Below are 26,799 nucleotides of genomic sequence, written 5' to 3'. Positions count from 1 at the left end.
GGGGTGGCTTTGTGAATTCCTGTTATCGGGTATGGTGTGTGTTGTTCCTCAGTGTTTTGATGTTATGCCTTGAATCTAATGTCTGTGTTTTCATACTACACATTTGAAAATACAAATTGGATATGGGTGTACATTTGCGTGGGGTCTGAGCGGTTGCACTGGGTGGCTACGGGGGATTCCGTGTCATTAGCCAATCAGTGATCTTTTTGCCTTTTGTGAAACACTGCAAACGTGTAACTGTTTTATTCATGTGAGTTGTTTTTGAGCTGGTGGGAGTGGTGTCTTGAGCAAATGTTTTTTATTCTGGGCAGTTTTTTTTTTTTGTGATGTGGAGCATGAATTATTGTCAAAATCTTTTTATTGAAACATCGATAGACCTTGAATTAATTACAGAAGTAAATCAGTAGCAATAATACTAGATTACAAGTAGACGGTCTCACGCCTCAACATCGCTCATCCATTGAGTCTGCCACTGAAATTCAAAAACAAAAAATTCAACTTTTATCACTGTACTTACAACTTCAATTCAGCTTTTAACAGTGTATCAACATTTCATTTTAACGTCTGTATAATACCTCTAGTGAGAATATTTCATAAACGACCCTTGGGGGTGCAATGTTGTAGCTTTGTGGTCTGTAACATTCTTAATTGGGAGAGAAAAGCAAAGAAAAAAAAAAAAAAGAAATCATCAGAATCACATTTAGTTCAAGGCCTTGCTGCCAATGCGCTGCAGACTCTCCCCATATCGATTTCGAGCAAATGGGTCCTTCTTTTGTTCCAAAGCTTGTCAGGGTTGGAGAAGGTATTTAACCAGTCTGTTACCCGAAAACAGAAAATGTGTTCCTTTTCCTCCACATGATCAAGGAATGGGCCCCAGATATTTTGGAATTTGGCCGTCCGGTTTTCCATAGCCGCCGTAAGTTTCTCTATTCCAAGAAGTTCCCAAACCCACCAGTACGCAATGTGGGGACCCTCCTGTTCTTTCCAAAATCGAGCGCGCGTAAGGTGAGCCGCCTTAAGAAGTTGTGTGATTAGTCGCGCCCTGGGGCCGGATTGTGGATAGGAACCATCGTCTGGGGTGTCACCCAACACCATCACTAATGGGTCCATAGGGAGGAGGGTTCCGCAAATGTCCTTAATTTAGGATATGACCTCCAGCCAAAAGGATTGAATGATCGGACAATCCCACCACAAGTGCCCCAGGTCTCCCCTGGCCTCACAACCATGCCAGCAAACATCAGGGTAATCTACATTTATTATGTGCAGCCTCTGCAGCTTGAAGTACCATCAATAGCATATCTTAAGTGTGCATTCCCTGACTGTGGTGCACCTAGAGGACCTATGTGCTCCGTCCCAGATTTTCTGCCAAGACTCCGGAGCTATCTCCCTCCCAAGCTCCCTCTCCCATGCCCCCATGTAAGAAAGTTTCTCCTCCTCCAGGACGTTTTCTAGAAGGCGATAACACATTGCCACTTTATGTGAGCGTTGACCTTGCGAGACCGTTACCTCTAGGCCGAGCATGAATTATTTTTGCAATGTAGTTTTCTGTATCTATGGGATTTATAAAGCTTGAACGTAGCTGGGAAGCAACAGAGCACTAGATATAGTGGACACACCCCGAAGGTTACAAGTAAGGGTTCAGAGGTAGAAGAGGGGCTGGAACGGATGGGGGAGCAGGGGACAGGAGATCCCCAGAAGGCAGAAGTAGTGCCCAGTGGGGAAACCAGCAATTGGTGAGATGATCTTTGAAGAGTAGAACCTTCAGGTCCCTCCTGAAGTAGAGTCTGGAGGGGACCAGCCTGGTAGGCGTGCTTATTTGTAACCATGTGTGCGTATGCAGGAGAGTGCAATGTTTTGGAGCGGTTCCCCAAATTGTTTCAAGGTTTTTGGAACATGCACTGGACTTAACAGCCTGATTGTCAGAGCAGGAATCTTGGAAAAGGTGGACACATAGAGACAGAAAAGGAGGACATTTTAAGTTTTAAGGTGGCTTGTTAGTGTGCTGGCTGTAAGAAAGTGTTAATGTACGTGTAAGTGCATAGTTGATATGAAGTGTAAACATCCGTTCTGGGCTTTGATGGCATGCTGAGCAATTAGTCAGATAGTTTGCTGTGTGCATAGTTGTGCTTAGCAACTGTGTATTTGAAAGTGGCAGGGTTTGATGAGATTAAATTTGAGGTGGCTATGAAATATGTGTGGTTAGGCAGGGGAATCTATCTGGTAAGGTGTGGGTTGCTGATGTTGTGTGTGCACATGACATGTGCTGCTTTTGAAAATGCTATCACAGTGGTATATACGTAATAATGTATCGCCCACTAAGCAGACCTTTAAATGTACAGTCAGGATGTAAGTGTGTGTGAATTTTTGTTGGGGGGCGGAATCTAATCATGTCTGTTTTGAGTTTGTGGTCCTCCTCATCGGGTCTGTGTGGTCTTGTCGCCATATAACTTGTAATTGTGCATGTATTTGATAGTGGACATGTCCCACAACTGGCTCCAGTGCTTTCTGTTGATCACAGGAGTTGGATTGGCAGAATATCTCGGACACCACAGCCACTGCACTGGATACTCTACGGCTAAATGGGCTGATGTAATGACCTATTTCAGGTCCTGTAATCCCTAGCGTGATGGTGTTCCCCATGCCCTCGAGACACAGTGGGAGGAATGACCTTGATTATAACAAGAGCACCAACCTTCTGCAGCAAATGAGGCCTGACCACAATTAATTATCACAGCATAGTAGATATTTGGTCTGTTGTGCTGCAGTAAACCCTTGTTGCGAGTATGCCATTTGCTGAACGTTATATTATTAAATACGTTTCTCTTTGAGGCTGCTTCCTTTTGCTCATTTTAATGTCAGGGGCTGATTGGTGGTTGAGGTGAGGGGAGGATGCGTGTGCTGAATGACGCAGATGTTTGTGTATGTTGCGCGGTACATCCCTCAGTTCTGTTTGTATCTTTGACCTTCATGCACGGTTTCCTGTCATATAGAAGACTTTTTTGAAAGCCTTCATTTTGGTCATGCACTTATTCTTACCCAGAATCTAACCCTTGTTTTATATGCACATGTATATGTGTATTTGGGGGTAGTGAGGTAGCGGGGGAGGGGTTGGGGTGGAGCGATGAGAGTGTTGGGTAGTATGGGGGGCATGAGGAGCACTATTATTATTTTTTTATGTGTGCATTTAGCTTATTTACAGAAAAATTTAAGCACATTTATAGAAAAAGACATCAAAATCAATTCAATTTCACAATTTGTCCAATCTAATAACAAATAAAAGAATATATAGATATTTGATAAAAAGGAAAAATTAAAAGCTCAAAATTAATCATCAGCTGCAACTATTATTACTGAAAAAGCCCCAAACAAAGTAGAGCAAAACTGGTCACTGGCGATATCCTCTATTTTACGAACAAAATGTGCACAGGCCTTCCTATAGTATTCTTTCATTAATAAGCAGTTTGTCCGAATATGGCGACTAGTCTCAATTTCATTATGGCATAGGCTGCACAGACAGGCCTCCAGTGGAACGTTTTGCCAGGCGCCAATATATTCCATAGTTGGTGGAAGGTGCAGGTGTAAAGCAACACGTTTAAATTCCATAGAGGATAGTTTAATTAGGTAATCACATGGTCTATACCATGGGAAAACCCTGTGAAGAGTATTCTTTATACGTAGTTTTTCCTGATAACTTTTCCACATTCATTGCCATATCCAAGCATTTTGCTTTTTGTAATCTTTAGTTCGTAATTTGGATCAGTGCTCAGGATATCTGACCCAGTTATAGTGTTATTATGAAGCTAACAGCTGTGCTTTGGAATTCTTTCATAAAGGTATTTTTTTCTGTGGTTGCATCGCCACAGCCTAACATCAAAAGTAGCTCATTTTTATGTAAACTAGTCTTCAATAGTTTTGCGTATAGTACACTTCTTTGGACTCACCAGGTTGTCATTAGGGAGACTGTACTAACCGCCAATCTCAGGGTCCCAACTGGTACAGAACCTGGGACGTTTATGAGAGTTTGTAACAGTTTTCCCTGAAGTTTCTCCAACCAGCATACTTGTTTTTCTTTTAATATTACAAGACCATACAAGATGCTTGGGATCATACTTGAGCGATATGGTTCAAGCAGGCCCTCAATGTTATATCCATCCCAGTGTGTTATGTAGTATCTAATAGTCAGTCAATTTCTCCAGGTTTTGGCAGTGATCCTCTCCCAATAGTATGGGCCTCATTACAACTCCGGTGGTAGCTGTGCCGGCAAAACCGGCAAGGCTGCCGCTGGAGTTGCATTTTTACTGGCACCCGCGAATGGGCAAGAACTGGGTCATGCCGAGTTCAGCGGACCCAGTAATTGCCCATTTGCGGTGGCCGTCAATAAGGGATGTCCCATCCCCATTCGGCCCCATAGGGCTGACTGGGAAAGGGACGTCGGATGCACCAGCACCTTTGATAATGGTGCTGGTGCATCCGACGAGCTGTGCTCGCGGGTGCCGCTCTGCCCGCCAGGTCAGACCTGGTGGGCTGACAGGCACCCGCGGGCACAGCTCGTAGTATGGCGGTCCAGGAACTACGGTACCGGCATGCTTACTGGTACCGTAGTTCCCGGACCGCCAGGGTCGTAATGAGGCCCCATGTCAGCCTAGGTTTGATTTTTAAGGGGAAGCCCAGGTATACATACTCGGTTCCACTTTCCACAGAAACTGTATTTATATGCCACACATATTTAGTCTATTTAGAGAACTCCATAATACAAACCACTGGTTCGATTCTAATTGAGCAAATGTGCACGACCAAAATGAAGTCTTTAGAAAAAAGTATTTCAAAACACTTACGACCTAATTCCGAGTTTGGCTGTAATTCGGTGATAATCCCACCAATTTACATGCAAAATCTGTTACTGTTACTGCCACTTGGTCCCGTGGTCCTCATATCTTGATTCCACATGACTCCATGTGGTTTTTCCAGTTCGTTAACTTTGCTGATTTTTGGTCTTAAAGGGGCCGGAGTTGCCTTCAGCATAATGCTGGAGGTAAATCCTCCACTTCAATGAAAAATTCGGGATTTGGCAGAGTGGTAAAAAACAGCCGTAATTTCTTTACTGCCCAAATAAGTGACAGTAGCGGAAGTGCCGCCACTTTGGAACTGCTGCACCAAACTCGGATTGAGCCATCGGTATAACCTTCATGCGTATGCATTCCAGGTTCAGTGTTGCAGTTGCGGGTGGTTTTGAGTGTTGGGCAGTATAAAGTTAATTTAATACTGGCACACACCCTAAAAGAACCCATACCCATTCTAATCTCAGCTTCAGCACCTGGTTCCCGCCTGGATGCAAACGATTGACTGGAGGTAGACGCCATGGACATCTCTGGCAATAAGGAGGGCACAGGACTCACCAACCTTATCTCATAAAACATTGCCGGAAATTGAGAAAAAGCTTGTTAATGCGGACTGGTGCAATTACATTAGATCCCATGACATTATATGTCTCAAAGAAACCTGAGCCTGTACTGACAGGCCCTGTTAGGGGTATACTGCATATAGCAGCCAGGCCCAAAAAGTCCCTAACGGATGACCAGTGGGTGGCTTGGTTGCCTGGGTTGATCCAGGGCTTAACAGCGAGGTGATATCGTCTTTCATAAATACCAATGAGGTTCAAGAGGTTCATATTGGGATAGGGGCAATCCAATGTACCATATTATTTAACATCTCTAATGGATCTAATATTACAAATACTGACAATGCCTTACGATTAGTTCAGGCAAGAATGGTGTCGCTCACAGAGAAACTGTGCAAAGAATCTGCCATCTTACTGGTTGGTGATCTCAATGCACATTTCAAACCACTGAAAGTACTGACTGGTGTTTTTGAGGAGGCCATAGCTTGGGATATACCTGTCACCAACAGGCCTTACCTCTGATGTCTTGCTTCGGGATGGATGGTAGAGGTAGGGCCTGTCAGTCCCGGAAGCCACCCCGACAGGAGGTGGAGGAGAAACACACTGCTGCCCAGATAGCCCCGTGGCTTCCCAGGAATGCATGAAGGAAAAAAGCAGGGCTGAAAAAACCTGCACAAGATGAGCAGTACCAAACACAGAAGAACCAGAAAGCAGCAACGCAGGATGGCAGGAAGGAGGCAGTAATCCAGATGACTGACGTAGCAACAACTAGCAATAATGGAAGACTGGAGGGAGGCAGAAGAAGGAGCAACCGGAGTATGGACCAGGAGTAGAACCAGACAGAAGATGGGGGAATCAGCAGAACTGAAGAGGAAGGCAGAATGAATAAACAAGACAAGGAACAGAGCAAGCAGAACACTAAAGCAGAGCGTCCGCTCAAGGAAACAGAGCTGAGACCTGTGTGTGTATATATTTCCGGGTTGTCAGCACTACTGGTGATGTCATCACGCATACAGCGCGTGTTCTGAAGGATGTCTGCACATGGCGGCCATATAGAAGTGTGCCGGGATGCGTCCAGTGTGCATATCGCGTACAGCGCAATGGTGCTGGAAATCTGACAATACCAGATTTAAGAGCAAAACACCTGACAATAGCTCATAAATAAGCCTTGGAGATGGCACGTATCCTAGCCACCCTTGAGCTTAGAGCATATAATGGCAGGTTTGCTGGAGGTCACCAGCTAGCCCAACATATTTGTATGGTAAAAGAAGCTCTCCCATTGATAATATCCTCATTAGCGCAAATAATTGGCCTTTTGTAGAGGAGAAACATTTGGGCGATCGAGGTAGACAGCGATCAACGGCCCGTTGTATGCAAGAATATGATTAGACACAACGGCATCAGGTACGATAAATAGTACCAATGTTATGATACAAGCCAATGCCATAAAATGAATACAATGACACTGAACCTTTCATCTATCAGTCTATATTACTGTCACTTGAATTATTACTGTCAAATAGCTTGTGACAATGAAATTGTCAAGACATATGAAATCATGATCTCTCACATAGTTCTCAGGTAAATCCTATCATAATTCCATTTATAAACATAAATATTGTACCAGGATAAAATCTATTTAGCTTTAAGTTTTACGTGTTATTTTATTACTGACAGATACTTATTTGTTCCTGAGGAAGAGATTTGTCCCGAAATGCATAGAGCTCATCTTTATTTTATTTTTGATGTTATGTTTATTAAAAGGACCCTTATCTCACTTGAAATCTTTGTTGTAATATCTTCTTGCACACTCATTGTGTTACTTTCTGATTGATTTTTCAGTCTATTTGTGTGCAGGGGACGGGAGTATCCTGTTGTTTGGGATACCTGTCTTTGTTTGTATTTCCGATCTGTGTTCCAAGGTCGTTTCTACCTCTGCGGCACCCGGAAATTTCGTAAAACCGCATAAGTCATTTAGTAGTGTGCACCCGTGGCCTGTCTTTTTTCTAGACTCCCACATAGTGCCCCATGTCAAGAAATCTAAAACATCTATGCACAATAAAGCTATACAGCATAACAAGTGGTATGACAAGGAATGTTGACAGGCTAAAACTGCAATTTTAACGGAGATAAAAGATCCGTCGGGCCCGGATAACTCTAACTTGAGAGCCCTGAGAGCATCCTATAAAAATATAGAGAACATTTTAAAAAGTGCCCATGTGGAAAATTAATGGCAGGAACTTCTAACATCAATCATTAACAAATCTAGCTCTCTCTTCTGGCGCACGGGTAGCTGGAGCACCTGCCAGTGAAAGGAATACGATCCACAGGAATCTTCGAGAGGAAGTCAGCACATCTCCTAAATCTATGCTTGGACTGGCAATGACTCTTCACCAGAGGTAACTACGGCCATAAGTGTTTATACAGAGAAGGAGACCCCAGAGTTAAAGCATACTCTGAAGGAGATTAAGGATGCCAGAGTGCTGCAAAAGAAGGGGAAGGCACCAGGACCCAACTTGGTACCGGCAGACCTCTTTAAGAATGATACAGATCTCTGGGCTTCTTTGTCATTTTTAATGTGGTGTTCAAGTTAGGCAGAGTCCCCAGTTAATGGACAAAGGCAACCATAGTCCCTCTTCATCAGAAAGGGGCAAGAGACAATCTGGCCAATTATAGGCCGATAGCCCTCCTGGACGCAGTCAGAAAAATATATGCTCTCGTCCTACTGTCACATCTTGCAGGCTGGGATAAGGATATAGATGGTAGTGGTGAGTCATCTATAGGCTGGTTTTTAGCCCAGCTTAAGTACTATAGATCAGCCCTTCAGATTGTTTTTAATACAACAAAAATATGTCACATTGAGAAAAATGATTCGTTTTATTACTTTCATCGATCTCAAGGCTTCATTTGATGGGGTCACAAGAAACAAACTATGGGAAAACCTTGCAGCGCTGGGTTTTCCCAATGGGTTATTGCGATCTTTCACCAGTCTACATTCCAATAAAAGGAAGAATCTGCTGGAAGTAAGTGGGCAAGGCCACCACTGCAACCAGTATCAACATTGGTGTAAGAAAATTGCTGTGTATTGGCCCTTGGCATAATTTAGAGCTACATAAACAGGTTGAGCTCTAGATCGAGCAGTTGGAGACAGATGCACTTAAAATGGGGCACAATCTCATCCCCCTTTCACACTTTGCAGACAATGCAATCCTGATTTCTAAACCCCTGCAGGCCTAGTGAAAGAAGTAACTGCTTTCCAAGAGGGATGTAAAGAAAGCGGATTTAAGATCAGTATCAACAAAACCAAAATGATGGTCTTTCAACCGCAGCTCGTAAACAGCCTAAACTACACCTGACTATTGAGGGCAATTAAGTGAGCAAGTTGACATGTTCGATTACCTGGGGACGAGATTCTCATGTAACAGAGCTTGGACTGCCCAGATAGAAAAAGCAATTCTGAGTCTAGACAGAACGAGTGATGCTACCCTGAAATTGGCCGATATGTATGGTAATGGTGCTTTAGCCCCCTCACTCCTGATTTACAACATGCAGGCAAGGGCCTTAGCGAGTTATGGGGCTGGCATTTGTGGCTACACCAAAGCCAATAGACTGCAGGTACTGGAGAATTCATTATTTTATTTAAAAACATTACACTCTTACCTAGCAGTACTTTTAATATGGCCATACACATAGAGTTATCCCAAACCAATATAGTGGATGTAACAGCCAATCGACCAACCAAGTACTGGATACGACTTTGTGCCTCTCCCGAGCTGCCTAAATATAGAGAAGCTCTAAGTGATCTTCGTTCCCAGAATGGAGGGAAGGATAGCCCTTCTTGTAGACATGCTAAGGCAGAATGACATTCCTTAGAATTAACACACCTATGGACTGACCCTATATTTATTGATGCCTGCACCAAGAAACTAGTCCAAGATGCATTTTCGACAAAGGCCAAAATTGAAAGCTATTTAACATCCTGAGCGCAAGCTCGAGAATATCAAAGTTGCAATCCAGCCCCTGGGCTAGAAAGACATCTGGACAGTATACATCCTCCATTCACACAATCTCTTCATACAAGACACAGATGCGGCACACGACCCTCGAATTCACAATTAGATCACTGGCATGTGTCAGAAAGCGAGTGCTGCCCATTTTCTTCTGCACAGAAGGAAAATGGGGAACACTTATTCTTTCTGTGCCCTTATTGTGATTACTACAGGAAGCGTCACTTAAAACCTGTACTGCTAAAATAGAGCATGAGACATCCATCCAATGCATCCATCCTGTCTAAATGAACTGCAGAGGAACTCATAGTATTTGCTTTCTCCAAATATACTCATCCTGCGTGGCTCCTTAGAAGGAGACATCTTTTGACATATAACCACACAACATAAAGTAAGAAATATGAGGAGCATGTGAAATACTTCTGTGGTTGATAATGTCATTGAAACAAGGATTCATGAAGATGGGCCTGTTTCTAAGTCACTAGCACATGCTCACTTTAGCTAAGAATGATATAGTGTATGTATGCAATGACAATTATGAACTTACCACTGGGATATTAGTACTTTGAGATACTGTTTATGTTGTGTGTTCATTAGTTGTTGTTTTATTGATTGATCCGAAATGAACATTTGAAACGTTAAAGTTAATTTCTCATTCAGACATTTCTGTGCTTGCACTCCATGTAAGGTGCACTATGTACAGAGGTGTGAGTACGGCAAGTACTTCTTTTGGCCCTAAAAGTGAATATTGTGTGTGTGGCTGATGAGATTTCTACAATATTTGAGGTGTGTACTAGCGGTAGGTGTGCAAATATAAGCTTGAAAATTGAAGGAGACAATTTTGAAAATTGTGTGCTAAACGGTGCCTTTTTAAATCTGGATTGAATTCATTCTGCAATCATTTTAGGCAGGAACACGCTGATGGAACTGCATCAGACTCGGCGTGAGGGTTTGGGGGTGGTGAGATCGGCTGTATTGTAAATTTGGTGAAATTACACGGCCGGACAAAGGTTACAGAGGAACACACGTTTGCATTTTCCTATACAAAGTTCGATGTGACCTTAACTATAGTGCATATTAAAGGAATGGTTCGGTCAGAAATATTATTGTCCCTATAGTTCGGCCATGTGCTTTTAACCATAATTCAATCGATCGTACAAACATTTCCTATGCACCTTACCTGAGTTTTCTTCTCTTGAACACAAGCAAAATCAGGCAGCACTGCACTGGGTGACCTGTGTTTGCGGCACCAAATCATATCCCCCGCCCCTGAGCCTGACATCACCAAATCATTTATATTCTCCGCCTCTCTCCGTGACATTGCTGGGCAGCGTAGCCAAACGCGCCAGTCATCACCTATGCGACTAGACGCGGAACCCGGAAAACAACACACATCGTCTCACAGCACAGGAATATGAAACTGTACTTTAAAAGGAAAAAGTAAGACTGTACAATGGGTAAAGTACATTTATTTCACATTAATTATTTCGATAACATTCGGCGTCTGGCATAATCTTAGAAAATTGACATTTTTTTCTTTACTCTCGTTCCATAAATCCGCAAATGTTTATCGTGAGTCACGCGCTGTTCCTTTTGGGTACACAGGGTGTTCGTTTTGTCTAAATGAAGCACTTCGGTTGCTCAGTGAATTGCAAGGCTGGTGCGTCAACTTGGCACTAGACCACCGTAAACGTTGTTATGTTGCTCCTAATCGCCGGTACCACGTATGGACAGATTGGAACTTGTCCATCATCCCAAAATACGATTAAGTAGATCCAGTGATTGACATGTAGCTACAGCTGGCAGTTGAAGAAGCCATCGGTCGGGGTCTGGAATAGATGACAATCGCAGAATGGCACGATGTACCTGTTTGCAAAAGATAAAAATCGAAATGTGTCTCAGTAGCTGATCTTTATTACAATTAATCATATTCTTTATTAGCACAGAGGTGACACAATGTGAAACAAGAGAATACAACGTGGAATATCAAAGTACTCTGCTATTTGCTTCCGAGGCTAGTGCGATCGAGAATGTTGAGCTATAAATGTAATGCGTAAACTGGGGCAAGAATTCGAGGTGCAAAAACAATGTAATGATTTATTAGCGTAGAGCCAGGGAGAAACGAGTGGTGGTCTCCATGCGTCTCGATGCTGGCCTGCCCATGTGCCCAGTAGATAGCCCAGCACACAAAGGTTGTACTAGCACTTCATTGCAATATGCCACACAGAACGAACAAGTACAATGTGACCCAGCAATAACGGTCAGCTATTCATATTTTGACTAGTTCTGGTATGAAATCGTCTAAAGAGAAACTTACATTATATTCGGCATTTCCATTCTCTTGGCGCTTTGCAGACCGTAATGCATACTCCTCCGTTCGTGTCAATGATTTCTCATAAACTGAACTTATATGTAACTAGGTGCAGTTTCGGAATGGGCAACCTTATCACATACACGTTATTACACCCCTTCCTTCAATTCAATGCCTTTTGGAATGGTCCCTGCCTCTCAAGGTCAAAAAACAATACAAGCTCATACTGTGCGCTGGACGCGTGGACCTCCCATCTCTCAAGCAAAAATTCAAAGCAGGTGACCTTCACTGAACATACATCCTTACTTCGCAACATACCGTGCCAACTCATCCATGAGAACATGAATTTTGAAGCACGGGCACAGGGAATTTTGTGGCTGTCACTGCTTGTTTTCGTGGCGCTGCTGAGCTGTAGGGGAAAAATTGACAACGACAGAATGCCCCCTATTCTGAAATTATAGTCGATGTAACACATAAAATGAGTCAAAATGTGTCTAGTGATAGGCCCACCTCTGCTTATCTCATGGCCTCCTACCCCATGACATGTTTTCACAGTCAGTACTTCTTACGTACCTAGAATGTTTTGTGGCTTAGGTCTAATCCCTTTTGTAGGATGAGCAGATATTCAGCTTTTTGCGGAACTTTATTGCAAGTCAACTGCCAAAACCCAAATATTCTTAAACACTGTTACCCATTGGTCATTAACACGAAAAATGAAGGCCCCACAGTATCTCGACTAAACTGTGAAATGTGAAAGCAATCATAATAATTGTAATATATTTTAAGAAAAGCACTGAGAGGATAGATTTCAAAAGAGAAATTGCATACTTTATTTGTACAGTTCATAGAAACATTTTTTGAAAAAGTAAAAACAGACGGTAATCATTTCAACCGTGATTTCAACGATTAAACAAGCTCTACTTTGGGTGGACATGGCACGCTGGCAATATTTTGTGGCAATGTATGTGTGCTCTGAACAGATTTGTGTGCAATTCCATGAGTATGCATCTCGACGACATTTACAATAAGATCTTTCACAAAATCGAATTCCATTTTCTCATATACTGGTTTGACAACCCATTTTTTGCTTCTTTTCGTAAAGGCCATATTGTAGCGAAGTATCCCTAAGTTTCCTGCAGTCCTAGATTGTTCCCGGCCTACATTCTCGTTATGCGCCAATACCGCAAGTAAAGTCCTACATTTCATCCCTTGGATGCCAAAATGCAATCTCTTTGGTCTGTACTTTAGGCACATATTGTGGAACACCTCCAAATCTCCTGTGTGACAGAATTCTGAGAGTCCCTTAAGATCTCTTGATAGAGTTTTATCAAACACAGTCTTCTCAAGGGCTTTGTGTGGAGGTGAAGATGGGATCAACCACTTCCTCTTCCGTGCCTGCTCTGGGGACAAAGGGCTATGTTCACATTGGTGGAAATGTTGGTTTTCTGTCCAGTGGTGAACGTTGGAACAGTGGTGCATTAGTGACCGCCATTTTTCCAGTAGAATTTCCACAGACCCATCACATGTTTTTGAGCTCCACCAAAGATGGTTGCTGAAAGACTGGGACCATTGCGAAATACTTTCCAAACCTTTTTTTTCCCTGCAGCTGAGATTTTTTTATTGATTGATTTGGCAACATGTCCTACATCAAATTGATGTTTAATATTTGGATACTGCTCTCTCATTGTCTTGGCTTGGCTATTGCAACGTGTCTGTCTGTGGCTATGAGGTCGATTTGCATTCCCCTCGATTGTAGATCTTCCAGTGATTTTTTAAAACCAAGTTTCTCCATGGCCACCGAGGATTTACATTGGGACACCTGCACGACCACCAAACTCACAATTTTTAGTACTTTCCATGTCCTGAAGATGGTAGGTGCAGTACTTAGCAGAAAATACGGGGCTGTCACACTGTCCATCGCTGGCTAGGCAGAACCGTTTGTCAGGGAATGTACTTTGAATAGCCAATTGTTCAATTTTCCAAGCATCACTAATGGCAAAGAATAGATAATCACATTGGTATTTGTATTATTGCGTTTTAGAAATGAAATGGAGTCCCACAAACTGAAAGAAACTGGATAACTTCGTGAAACTAGAGCCACTGAAAAGTAAAGCTGCTGCACACAGTAGATTGCCAGCTTGCAGTTTCCCCAGCATCGGTTGAGCGGACCATGAAAATGCTTTATGTGACTTTTCACAGGTGGCATGTATTTTGAGGTTATTGCCTTGTGTTAGACGAGTCACACTCACCAATGGCTTTCCACATACTTCCTCTTCCACTGAATGCACACATTTCAGCATCTTTATAATCTCCATCAAGCTGCTGTCGAATACTATGTATTTGGCCTCTTTTATTATACTGTCATCTGGCAACACTGTTGTTTCGGAATGAACCATTGTGGACATATCAGACAAAACCAGACTTACGATAGTCGATATCTTTGTCTGTTTCGCCGGTCAATAGTGTTGATGCTTCAGTTTCTGTCATTTCAACATCTGTTACTTGACGATGGATAGGAGAAAACATGAATGTGGAGTGTTTTTGGGGGGCATTTTTTTGGCGGGTGTCGATTGTGTCAAGTGCTCATCTAGTAATTTTAAACTATCATCTATAAATTCAATTTCACCTTCCTCTGGCGGAACAGGCGCATTGTAGCAATGGTCCAAGAACACTTTGCTGGAATTGCTGGCATATTAAATTAATTTTCTGGCCATTGGACATAGGCATCTCGAGTGTGAACCCGACGCGCCTCAATGAATAGTTCCTCCATGGTGAAATCAGTTTGGCAAGCAGCATCTGTCATTTGTATCGCTGTCTGTGTCTGCTTAGTCCGTACTCCATCGGGCAACTACAGGACAGATAGGAAAAGGGATGTTCAGTGTAAATCCAACATACAGTGTTGTACAATTTACATTAAAAAACATATAATGAAGGCCTTAGCACAAAACTATTGCCAACAATATAAAGTGTTTATAAATAACCTTGTTTTTATTTCTTTTCTTTCAAACCTTCTTTACTCTAACATCAGCAAACTGGCGCACCGACTCAGATCCACGTTCCTCCGGTTCAATATACGGATCTAGTATACATCCCTACAAAAAATAGTATCCAATTAAAATAAGTCATTGGCATTACACATATAATTAGACAGACTTTCTTTCATTAGATGCCACTGTCCTTACGCATACCTCTGGCTCCGGATCAACTGTAAGGTCTGGATCCGGAACAACTACAAGGGATAATGTAATTGTAGAGGACGCTGCAGCATCTCCCTGAAACACAGTGCTTGCATTAGTAAGGCCGAAAATATTGGAAACTGGACACACAATTCGGAAACACGACAAAGGTACGTATCAATAATAAAGCAGGAATCAAACATTGTGTAAAACAATTACACAATATGAAAATATTATCAGATTATCTCGTCCTATTGAGCTATGAAGACCCATACCACTGGTACTGGATCGACTAAGAGGGATGTTTTAATTGTAGTGGACGCTTCAGCATCTCCCTGAAACACAGTACTTGCATTAATAAGGTCGAAAAGATTGGAAACTGGACACACAATTTGGAAAGACGACAAAGGTACGTATGAATAATAAAGCAGGAATCAAACATTGTGTAAAACAATTACACAATATGAAAATATTATCAGATTATCTCGTCCTATTGAAATGTGAATCCCCATACCTCTGACACCGGATCTACTAAGAGGGATGTTGCAATTGTAGTGGACGCTTCAGCATCTCCCTGAAACACAGTACTTGCATTAATAAGGTCGAAAAGATTGGAAACTGGACACACAATTTGGAAAGACGACAAAGGTACATCTCAACAGTAAAGTAGTAATGAAACATTGTGTAAAGCAATGATACATTGCGAAAATATGATCACATTATGTAGAATTCCGTGCATAAAAATAGTCGAACAGAATAGCTAGGTAAGATTACCTGGTACGCGCTCCAAGTAGTTGATGACTCCCGGCAAGACATGTATGTTGAATCTTGTTCCTTCATATTCGGTGGATAGTCATGGAGTGGTAAAGGGAAAGTATTATTCGATTTAGAAATTCCAACATTACAAAATGGCATGTAAGGAGACTGAATACGAGAAAATTACACTTATTGAAATGGATAATATAGCATAGTTATCCATCCCCATAAATCATTTTTCTATGTGGGTTCTACAAAACAAGGACTGATGTTTAGCAAAATAGTCATTATTTCAACAGCTATTCAATCACATAAATATGGAAAGTACTATAAGTGACATTTACACCAAAAATACAGGCGTAAAGCTAAATCCGGAAGCGTGACTCACCTGCGGCGGCATTTTCACGAATAGTCGGAATAGCGTTTGGGAGCAATTTCCAAGTTGTTCTCAGTTGATTCCTCTTTGTGTACAAGGATGTGTCGTACATATCTGGGTCGAAGTGCAGGCTGCAGATGCGGTATCGATGACCCCTCTTGTCCTCCAAGACTTGTTTGACTCTACTCTCAAGCTCTTCCGGTGGATATCCGCAACGTCTGACCCATTCTCTTATTCGATCAACAGTCCTAGGGAATACATGCATTGTAATGCCTTTGGATTTGTCATGGGTCTTTGAAGGGCAACCGAAAATAGAACATGCAGGCATTGTTGTATATTCTGCAAAATAAAGGTCAACATTATTAGAAAATTATTTTGCATAAACATGTGAGAAAGAATGAATTGGACCATACATTGTTCATTGCGCGCTTTCTTTTGGGCACCACAGCAAAACCAGTGCAGCGTGTGCAGCTGTATTATGGGATAAATTGCAGAAGCGATTCATTGATGTGTTGAAAATCAGAACATGTTACTTGTCCCTTGAATGTACTATCATGCATGAAAAGGAAACATGCTTATATTATAGACACGGTAAGCGAAGGATGCAATACGATGCCAATGGGCACTGATAAAAATTGATATATCGATAACATATCAAAAGAAACTCAAGTCAATAGCAATGCACTATGGAGTTCCATACTTCGGAATAGATATACATTTACAAATGAAGGAGATATGATTAGGATACATGCCCTTACCTGGACCAACAAACAGTTCGATTCAGCAAGCAGAGTAATTAGTGGCAGGAGAACGGGGAGATGTTCACAGGTAGAATACTGACGAGTTCACTCAAAGCGGTCCCAGAGTAGCAAGTTCACGACTTGACTTGCAGTGCTCAAAGATGTTCTGATGGTAAATATCCAGTGGTTTATAAAGAATAACAAAAAGGGGTGTGTTTGTGAATGAATGACGTGTATATGTCGTGGTATTATGTGGATTGCAGGGGCACGGTCTGCTTCAGGGGAGGCCTGCCTAGAGACACAGGGTCTGGGGAGGCCATGTGAACAATCGCCCCTGAGCGTAGGATACCTTTTGAAGTGTACATGTTGTTTGGCACCTTGGCCGTTCGCGCCCCTGACAGCACCCCATGGCAGCGCACATCCACTGGTGCGAACTGCCTTTGATAGTGGGGGGTGGGATGGCTGGGCCGGGAGGCGTGCAGACAAGGCACCGGAACACTGCTGAATGGAGACAGACTTATGTGGATTGCAGGGGCATGGTCTGCTTCAGGGGAGGCCTGCCTGGAGACATGGGTTCTGGGGAGGCCATGTGAACAATGGCCCCTGGGCGTAGGATACCTTTTGAAGTGTACATGTTGTTTGGCACCTTGGCTGTTTGTGCCCCTGACAGCACCACATGGCAGCGCACATCCACTGGCGCGAACTGCCTTTGATAGTGGGGGGTTGGATGGATGGGCCGGGAGGTGTGCAGACAAGGCACCGGAACACTGCTGAATGGAGACACACTTATGTGGATTGCAGGGGCATGGTCTGCTTCAGGGGAGGCCTGCCTGGAGACACGGGGTCTGGGGAGGCCATGTGAACAATGGCCCCTGGGCGTAGGATACCTTTTCAAGTGTACATGTTGTTTGGCACCTTGGCCGTTCGCGCACCTGACAGCACCCCATGGCAGCGCACATCCACTGGTGCGAACTGCCTTTGATAGTGGGGGGTGGGATGGATGGGCCGGGAGGCGTGCAGACAAAGCACCGGAACACTGCTGAATGGAGACACACTTGATTCACTTGAAACAACCATTGATAAAAAATATGTTGTGTTTTATTTGGTTTCTTATTTTGATGGCACAAAAATACTAGACATTGTAAAGGTCTCGTTGCAGCTCAGCGAGGGAAAATCCCCTGTACTGACCGCTGTCACTGGGGAAAGTTTGTCTAATGGCGCCAACGACACAGGCGGGTATTACTCGTCGAACGCGGTGTTCAAGCCTCCCATGAAGCCACCATGTGTACGAATGATAGGCCACCAGTACCACCTATGAAAGAGAAAGATACCATCTGTTTTTAAATGACCAATATAAGTGTATTAAACCTTAGTTGTCAATGACAATTCTAGTATGCAATGGCATTATTGCCAGGACAAATGCTAACTAGACACTGCACAATATTGAACGACTTTTATGCGACTATTACTAGAGAATTGCAAGACTAAATGGATATGACAATGGTATCTTGATGTTACGAGAATATAGGGACAACCGTGAAATAGAAGTGGCCTAACTGACATCACAACCAGACTATACTTACTCGTTACTTGGATTACGAGGGCGAACTGTTGCGCGAAGTTCGTGCATAAGCACCATCAAAATCCTCAACACGGACCCTGTGAGACAGACTGCCGTGAAGTCTGGCAGCTCGGTAACGCATTGCGGCTGTGGATCGCCTTGCGCTATGTAGGACAAGCATCCAGAGTTTTCTCGGCAGCAGCAGTTCTCCACCTCGGTTGGCATAAGCGTGCAATGATTGCAGGTACACCAGGTGGAAACACCGTCCATGCGACTAGGCCCAGGCTCTTCATCTGTTGAAACGTCCGCCCAACTGTTGTCCAAATCCCCATCGTTTACAGAGCTTGCTCTTTCCAGCAATTCCTCCTCGGAATACTCAGGCTCGTACAGGTAGGGCATTATTGTTGCCATTGTGTGGTAAAGAAACGAAAATAATTTATAGCAGTCGTACTGGTGTCTGTTCACACGGCCTACAAGCGATGAAGGTAGCTGACCAAAGCACAGAAACGAGTCACAGAATACTCAAAGAAATACAGCGAGAGGAATGGAAAAGAAAATCTGCTGTTGTGTGTTGTGAAACGCTCTGTTTATACTTATCGAGGAAAGAGGCTTCCTGCCATTTCCATGGTGACACGTCATTAGCTGAGGCGCAGAGAATGTTTACACGAGATGTGCTTTGGCGTTGTGAAATGGGCGGTACGCGTCTAGTGATGTCAGGCTCAGGGGCGGGGGATATGATTTAGTGCCGCAAAAACAGGTCACCCAGGGCGATGCGGAAAGTGATAACATTATCACAAGATGGCTGCGCCCTGCTGCCTGATTTTGCTTGTGTTCAAGAGACAAAAACTCGGGTAAGGTGCATAATAGGAAATGTTTGTACGATCGATCGAATTATGGTTAAAAGCACATGGCCGACCTATAGGGACAATAATATTTTTTGACCGAACCATTCCTTTAATTATTTATTCAATACTGGTGTGGTTGCATAATACAATAAAAAAAATAAACTCACACGCATGGCACTGTTATTAAAGTCACTTTTTTGCTGCTCTTCTTGATCTCGATTATGATGGGTTGTGTAGGGGAGGATTGATCCAAAAGACCCCCCCTTGCCTACATCCCCTCCCCAGGTGAGGGCCATGACTCATCGGGCGTCCCCTCCTTACCACCAGGGCCCAGGTGGTGGATGGCTCACCTGCTGAAGACATTGCCAAAACGTATTGAATTTAGCTAGGCCTCAGAAACCATTGTGTCTAATAATGATGGGGTGAGCTCGGCGCGCTGCAGCACGGCCCCCACCTTTGGAGAGTTTCAACTATCCCTGTGGACACAGCTCCCTGGCAGATCCGCTGTGAGCCCGTTCCCACGAACAAGACGGGCATGACCTAGTGTAAGATGCCAACACTGTAACATTTCACTTTCCGCATTGTATCACTGCTCCCAACATGACCCGGCCAGCAGAGCCTGGGTGGAAAAAGAACTGTAAAATGGCCATTGGTCAAAAGCAAAAGCTCCCAAATACTAATGCCAAAACTATCTGCAATGGGCGCATTTTCTCCACAAACCTCTTTGATTAGAAAACCTGTAAAATGTACAGATATGGCAGAATACATGTTCACATGGCATTAGCAATGAAACACCCACACCACTGCAGTTATGTGCAAATAGTAGAAGCGTCCCGGGGGGTTATTTGTTATGCGTATCATTGAAAAGTTCACACCCCACGGTCCCGCGCCACAACCGAACTAATGCTGCTAGAGTGCAAAGAAAGACAAATGCAACCATACTGAGGGCTCATGTGAAGGACGCGCGAGAATGCACCCTTCATGTGTGTATGTCTAAGCCCCTTATGTGCCACTACCGTCACGTACGGTGGCGAGTCGTTTTCTATGTGCTCCACCAACCTCACTACTACCTCACTTACTGCAAATGTATATGCATATAACCAAATGTTGTAGTTGTTAAAACATAGTGTACAAATAATGTGCTCAGACTGGCTATATTTGAGAGACATTTAGCAAAGTTAAAATGTATGTTTTGGAATGATTCAAATGAGTATTGTATAGTATTTGAATGTTTATGATGCTTTCACCTAAAATCGGCAACACACAAGGAAGATACCTTTGAGAATATGTGCAAGGCCATTCCCCCTCCCTCCCTGTGAAGACTGCCAAACAAGAGAGCAGAGGCCCGCGCCGCGCTGCTCCACCTCCCCCAACTAGGCTGGAGCCGCTTCAAAGATTTGTAGTCCCCTCTGCAGCACCCAAGGCCACGGCCCGCCACCTGCATTATTTACAGCCCAGCTGTAAACCTCCGCCTGAATACACAAATCCAGGGGCGCCCTCCCTTAAACCCCACAACCCACCGGATCACCTTAGATTAATGACCCCTGTAAAATTAGGACACTCAATATTATGGCAACAGCGCAGCAGCACATTCATAACGATTTCTAACAAGACAGAAGGACGCGTACCACCAGTCCCATGCCCTGAGACTTAGCCCCACGACCTATGGTACCCGGTCAACAGGACACTGGTAACCATGTACTGATGAATCGCCATCAAACCCCTCTCAAGGTGCATTCCTCCTGTGTTGCATTAACCTGTAGAATAACCTATTGAAAGATTTACTAAAGAAGATAATATTGCAATAACTGAATGACTGCGGTGTGCATGGCCTAGGGCAAATAAGCCAGGAAAAGACATTCATCTCTGACACTGGCCACAATGGCACAACAACACCGCCCGGATGAACTCAGCGGACCCGCCAGGCCCAGCCCAACCCACGAGGCTGACCAGTAACGTCCTCCAGCCAAGGCCAACCACATCGCAGCAGCGCCGCTAGTCATCACCACCCAATCCCATTGAACTTGTGCCCCCTATAGTATGTAGGTTCTGATGACGTTTTTTGTAAATATATACGCCTGTCTTTGCTATTGTCAGGCAGAGCGCTCTCAGAGTTTGCAGAGTTCTTTGCATGCCCTATTCTGATTGATAAACTCCCATTTACGCTCACCCGCACTCTGTCTTGGCCTTATTCCCATCCTGGGAGAATCCTTCATTGTCTCTCATTGAGGGGAGGATCGTGCTGGTTGGGGACGCTTGCCTTCAGTTGTTTTGTGTAAAGACTATTAAAACGAGTTATATGGCTGGCAATAAAACACACATCACTAATATTATGTGCTGATATTCCAAATAATCACATGTACCTTCACCGAAGAAATCCACCTTTTTGTTTCAGCTTCAAGGTGCGTTTAAACGTGGGTTGTGTCTGTAGTAACCAAAAGGGAACACTATATTTCTGATCCTTATTTATAGTTCTGAGGCATCTTTAATCTGTCTAATCGCATTCAAGCAATCGTCAGTATTTGTAGATATTAATGTTGCCAAACAATTATAGTGTACCTATGTTTTAATGTGCATCTTTGCATACAGTGCGCAGCAGAGGGAAACTGGAAATCCCCCAGGAGTAGAGCAAATTAACTGGCAATTGGTTAATTGGGCCAGCTAAATATAGAGGCTGCCTCAGGCAAGGTCTGTATTTGCCTCGTGTGCTTTCTCTTCAAGAGGAAATTCAGCGCTGCTTGATTAAAAACTGTCTTGCCCATTTCACATCTCTGGAACAGCTACATCAACGTACACCTTTTAACTACTGGTCTGCATACAATTACCCCTAAAAACCATTACATGTTTGTTTAACTGCAATTAAAAACCATATATGGAATATGATCCATAATACAGACAGTTTTAGAACAGCAATTAAACATGCTCCGTATTTACGCACTGTTTTTGTTTTTTTAAAATCACATAGTAAGCAGTCCTGCCATCACAGTGAGCTATATCAACGTTGTTGCCTTCACTGACCTTTATCTCTTCAAGCGGATGTCGCAGCAGGTTCTTTAATCAACCGGCTGTCACTCGAGTAAAACATTTCTTTACCCAAAGCTCACAGCAAGAGCTCAGTCACTGGTCCTACCTGACGGAACATGCTGGGGTCAGACGTCAAGGACCAAACTTGCCCTCCCTGCATGCCCTGCTCTTAAGTCTCCCGATTCATGCTTGCCGCTCACATTTGAATTGTCTCCCAGCAGTGCTGGGCCAGCACCCACGTGGGCCGGGGTTTGGGGGTCAGTCTTCCAGCCACGTGGATGGATGCTGAGCATTGCTGGGGACTGGCTTTCAAAGGTCTGTCATTGACAATGGAGGGAAATGGAAAGAAATGAGAGCACGCACTCCCGATGGCAATATGATGTGCACGAGTGCTTCCATCTAGAGCACGGGAATGCAGGCAGGGCTCTGAAAAGGCCCCTATCTGCCAGCCTTGCACATTCTTCTTGCGGCAGGGGAAAAAGGGCGTAGGAGAAACTGACTGTCAAACCTCACACAACTGGACATTTGTGGTAGCAGCTCACCAATATTGAGAAATCTCCAAAAACCAGACCCTGACTAAACAAGAGCACGTATTTTGTTTTCCTCACTCTTTGGTCCTCAAAACGTACAGTCAACTAAAATACGAATCATTTCTGATTCTATATATGATAAAGTATTGGTAGCATGCCTCACTGGCTTCTTTAGTCACTCACTTCTTCCCTCACACACGTCTTCACTCATTTAATCACGCCTTGGCTCACTCTACTGCAGCGTTAGTGGGCACAGAGACAGAGCAGCTTAACTGATAATTGCCTGCTAGGCTTGGGTGATTGGCCTGAGTGTGGCGAGGGCCCACGCTAAGGGCTGGGGCCATTACCAGCTGATAAGCTCTTGGTCATTAACACTATTACCACCCCACAACAAATGGCAGGGGTGTAAATGGCAGCCCTTTTTGCTTTGCATGACTACATATGCTGAATTACCTAAAAAAGATACAAATGGGATGGCCACCCGGGAAATATTCAATGGAGCTTAAAGGTGAGTGCCTTTTTTTTATTTTCCGAGTGTCTTGTTGGAATGATGAGGCACAGAGAGACGAGAGAGACATTGACCATGGTCCTGAGGAGCTTGGGAGCAGGGCCACTGGGCAGAAGGGCACAAGGATCCGGGTTGAGACGGTGCTGTCAAAGGCAATCAGCTGAAGCAAAATAGTGGCAGCAGAAGAGGCGTCCGAGGCTGGAATAGGGCGCGCGATAAACATAAAAACAAACACTGGCATTGTCAACAGTTTGGGCATTTGGGTAGACCTGGGAAAGGCATTCCCCAGGCACTGGCGTAGTGGTATTGACTGGCCATTGATGGTAGCAGATGAGAAAATGGAGCAGGTACCTAGCCATGTAATAGAAGTGCCTGGCAAATGCCTAATACTCATACACAAGCCAAGATGTTGTTATTGAAACAGAATATCACGTGCATTCAGTAGTCATTATTCCTAGACTTTTGTATAAATACAGAAGTATTGTTTGCTAGTATCCAGTGGAGCACCGCCATATAGGATCCAGACCCAAGGAGCAGCTAAAATCCCAAACAGGAAAAGACAGAATTAAAAGCCTCCTGCCATCTAGTAATTCAATTCTAGCGCACAAGTCAACCAGGAACGTATGCCAAGGCATAACAAGACACAGAATGTACCCATTGCGACCTGAATTATAATCTGTAATTATCCATACTCGATACCAAACAGCAAGGCTGCACCCAAAAGGAAACTTTTGAAAGGGCAACAACCCCTGTATTTGTAACAATGTATTTGTGAAACCGTGCTCTGTGCTTATACAAACGTCTAGCAATACTGACTAATGAATGCACGTGATATTCTGTTTCAATGACACAATCTATGCTGCTATCCCACTACCACCTATGACTTTGAACATGGGTTTCTGAAAAGCATTATTTAATATTTCTAAATGCTAATTATTGAAATGTCTATGCCTTGAAAAAGCCCAGAACAGGGTGAAACATGGCACGTGCCAGCATCAGGTTAATGTTGGCTTGCATAAGAACTCACCTTATTTAAACTTATAACATAAATAAATCATGTGATTTTACACTAATACGTGATCAACATTCTCTTTTGCCATGGCAGAACTTAACTAAACAACTTCTGTATCTTTTCTTGACTGATTAGGGGAATATCAGTCTTAGTAAGACACTGCAGCGGGCAGATATTTGCTACTTATACACAAGACACCCACACTACATAACGGAAGGAGCCGCACAGACTTCCCCTTCCCCTCTCTACATACTAGCAAACAAATGTGCTTGACCCAAATCACAGGTATAGTAAGTGGGGTATCTCATTCCATAGGTGCGCTAACGCCCTTCTCAATATGATATCATAAAACGCTGATGAAAAATGTATATGGTGTGGTGTCAGGCTGCGATACAGGTAGCAGTGGTGTGTTACCCTAACCACACCTAAGAAATTGCTGTATGGTGAAGCCTGTAACCTATGTACGCGCTCAACACTCTCATACACTTCTTCATGGTTCTTGTGCTTGAGATATTGTATGAGAGTGTTGAGCGCGTACATAGGTTACAGGCTTCACAATACACCAAATCACATGTAACCTGCCGAACCTGCATGAGCCTCTTTCTGGCACCGAAAGAGGGAGATGAGGAGTATATTCACCAAAACCTACTAACCTGCATAGCACAGAAATGTGCCTGACACAGACTGCATGGTCCTTCAGACCTGAGGCCAATGCCTGCCTCACATGACCTGTTCCAATGGCATATCGAGAGGGACAATGTGTGGCCACGTGGACAGCAAGAGACAAACGGCAATGTATGGGGTAAAGTACGTTATGGAGGAAGCTGCCTAAACAAAACAAAAAAAGAATACTTTGGTAAGCAAACTTGCTTTTCTGTCTCTGCTTGCTCGCCCTTCATTGTAAGAATCGTGACGAGTTCCTTGTGGTAGAAGACTATGGGATTTAGGAATGCCAGCGTGAGTGCCAAAATGGCGGTGGGCCAGGATTCCCTGTCGGCGGTTGTTGGGCAGTTCGAACAAGACAATAAGGCGTAAAACTGATGCCCCAATGGATTGCATTCCAAACGATAAACTGAAGAGCACCCCCTCATGACAATCTGCTTAATTGTTTCCGACATCCATGTAATCTGTTTCCACATGACGGAGAGTAAGCGTTTTTTTTATCTGTTTTTCCTTGTGACAGCACATGGACTCTACGCCTGGGACTTCACAATGCATCACATTCCATTCCTGTATATGTTACCTGTTCATGCCCTCAATGTTTTTCATCTCCGCAGTATCTTCTGTCTGTAGACCGTAACTCGATTCTGAAACAAATTCAGTAAGAACATGAAAATAGCAAAATGGCAGCCATAATTCAGTACACAACAAAATGTCCTACTAACCTTTTCATTGCGACAACCTAAAGTATTGCGGATCGAGTATCTGCTCTTATTATTCAACAACCTTATCCTATGTTTAATATATAGATATTCACATTCGGTGGACATTGTTTACATAATAATTCCACTGAAACGCCTAACCTAATGCAATAATAATAGGCCAATCGAATTTTGCAAAACGAGGAGTTCATACCAAACATTCAAAAAGTAGACCTCTCAACTGTGGCATCTGAAGTTTAGAAGTGCATTGCTGATGACATCATGACATCATGCTCAACGTCACAGCGTTTATGAAATCATCTGTGACAGTTTATCACATCATACGTGAACGTACTAATATTTTATAATCAAATTATACAAACCTCCAAAGCCTCATGCTAACATATCAAAGAGATTATTTGATTGCAATGTTTTAGTTTGCGTTCAGTTATTCATTTAGCGAACGTGCAATAATCAGGGTGGGTGACTCTAATCTTCCTGTGTCTGGGCCTATTTTGCAAATACTCAAACAGTTTCTGATATTTCTTTCATCTCTGCAAATACCCTGAGTGGTACACACTAATGGGAATAATGTATTGCCACCTATTCTGACATAATTTAAACTTTTCTAGATATTGCTGTGCCATTGAAATTGACTTTATGAAAAATAAAGTTTTATAATCCCTGTTTGCTGGTGTCGCTAGATCTGCCACCAGCAACTGATAGCTTACCAGGGTGCACTGCTTTCCACCTTGTCCATTCGTAAGAGTATGGGGATGCTATCTAAGGATCACTTTGATCATTCTTTTCTGGTGGATCGCAATGTGTTTGGATTGAATTATCCAGGTGACCTAGCTTACCCAGTATTACTGCTTGCAGCAGAGGTGGGTTTAATGGTTGAGTCTCCAACATATGGTGATTTCCCGCTGGCGTGAGTCTGTCATTCACCATTGCTGATGTGGGGATAGTCAGGTCTGGTTCCAACCCTGTCACTGCTGGCTACGATTACCAAAATGGAATCACGAAAGTATTACATAAATGTCAGTAAGAGAAGGAACATCACCCAGGGTAAGAAACACATTTAGCTGGTCCTATTCTGGGGGTATTTGGGTGGGTCTTAGTATCCATTTTCCCACTATGGGTCTCTAGCCAGAAAGTGACCCTGGACAGCACTCCTCCATTGGTTTGGACTAG

General features: G+C 43.5%; 1 protein-coding gene across 1 annotated transcript in view; it reads right to left on the bottom strand.

Moving 5' to 3' along the window:
* Positions 1–26,799, bottom strand: part of TRIM66 (tripartite motif containing 66) — a 482,967-nt gene that overhangs the window by 72,503 nt on the left and 383,665 nt on the right. The window contains exon 12 of the mRNA XM_069623711.1: positions 25,488–25,551. Within this exon, the coding sequence (XP_069479812.1) occupies positions 25,488–25,551 (64 nt within the window). The remainder of the gene's footprint in view (positions 1–25,487; positions 25,552–26,799) is intronic.

The sequence above is a fragment of the Ambystoma mexicanum genome, chromosome 11, assembly GCF_040938575.1.
Source record: "Ambystoma mexicanum isolate Mex_15411 chromosome 11, UKY_AmexF1_1, whole genome shotgun sequence".
Taxonomy (NCBI): Eukaryota; Metazoa; Chordata; class Amphibia; order Caudata; family Ambystomatidae; genus Ambystoma; species Ambystoma mexicanum.
The sequence above is the reverse complement of the archived record's forward strand: the minus strand, read 5'-3'. Positions and strand labels throughout refer to the sequence as shown.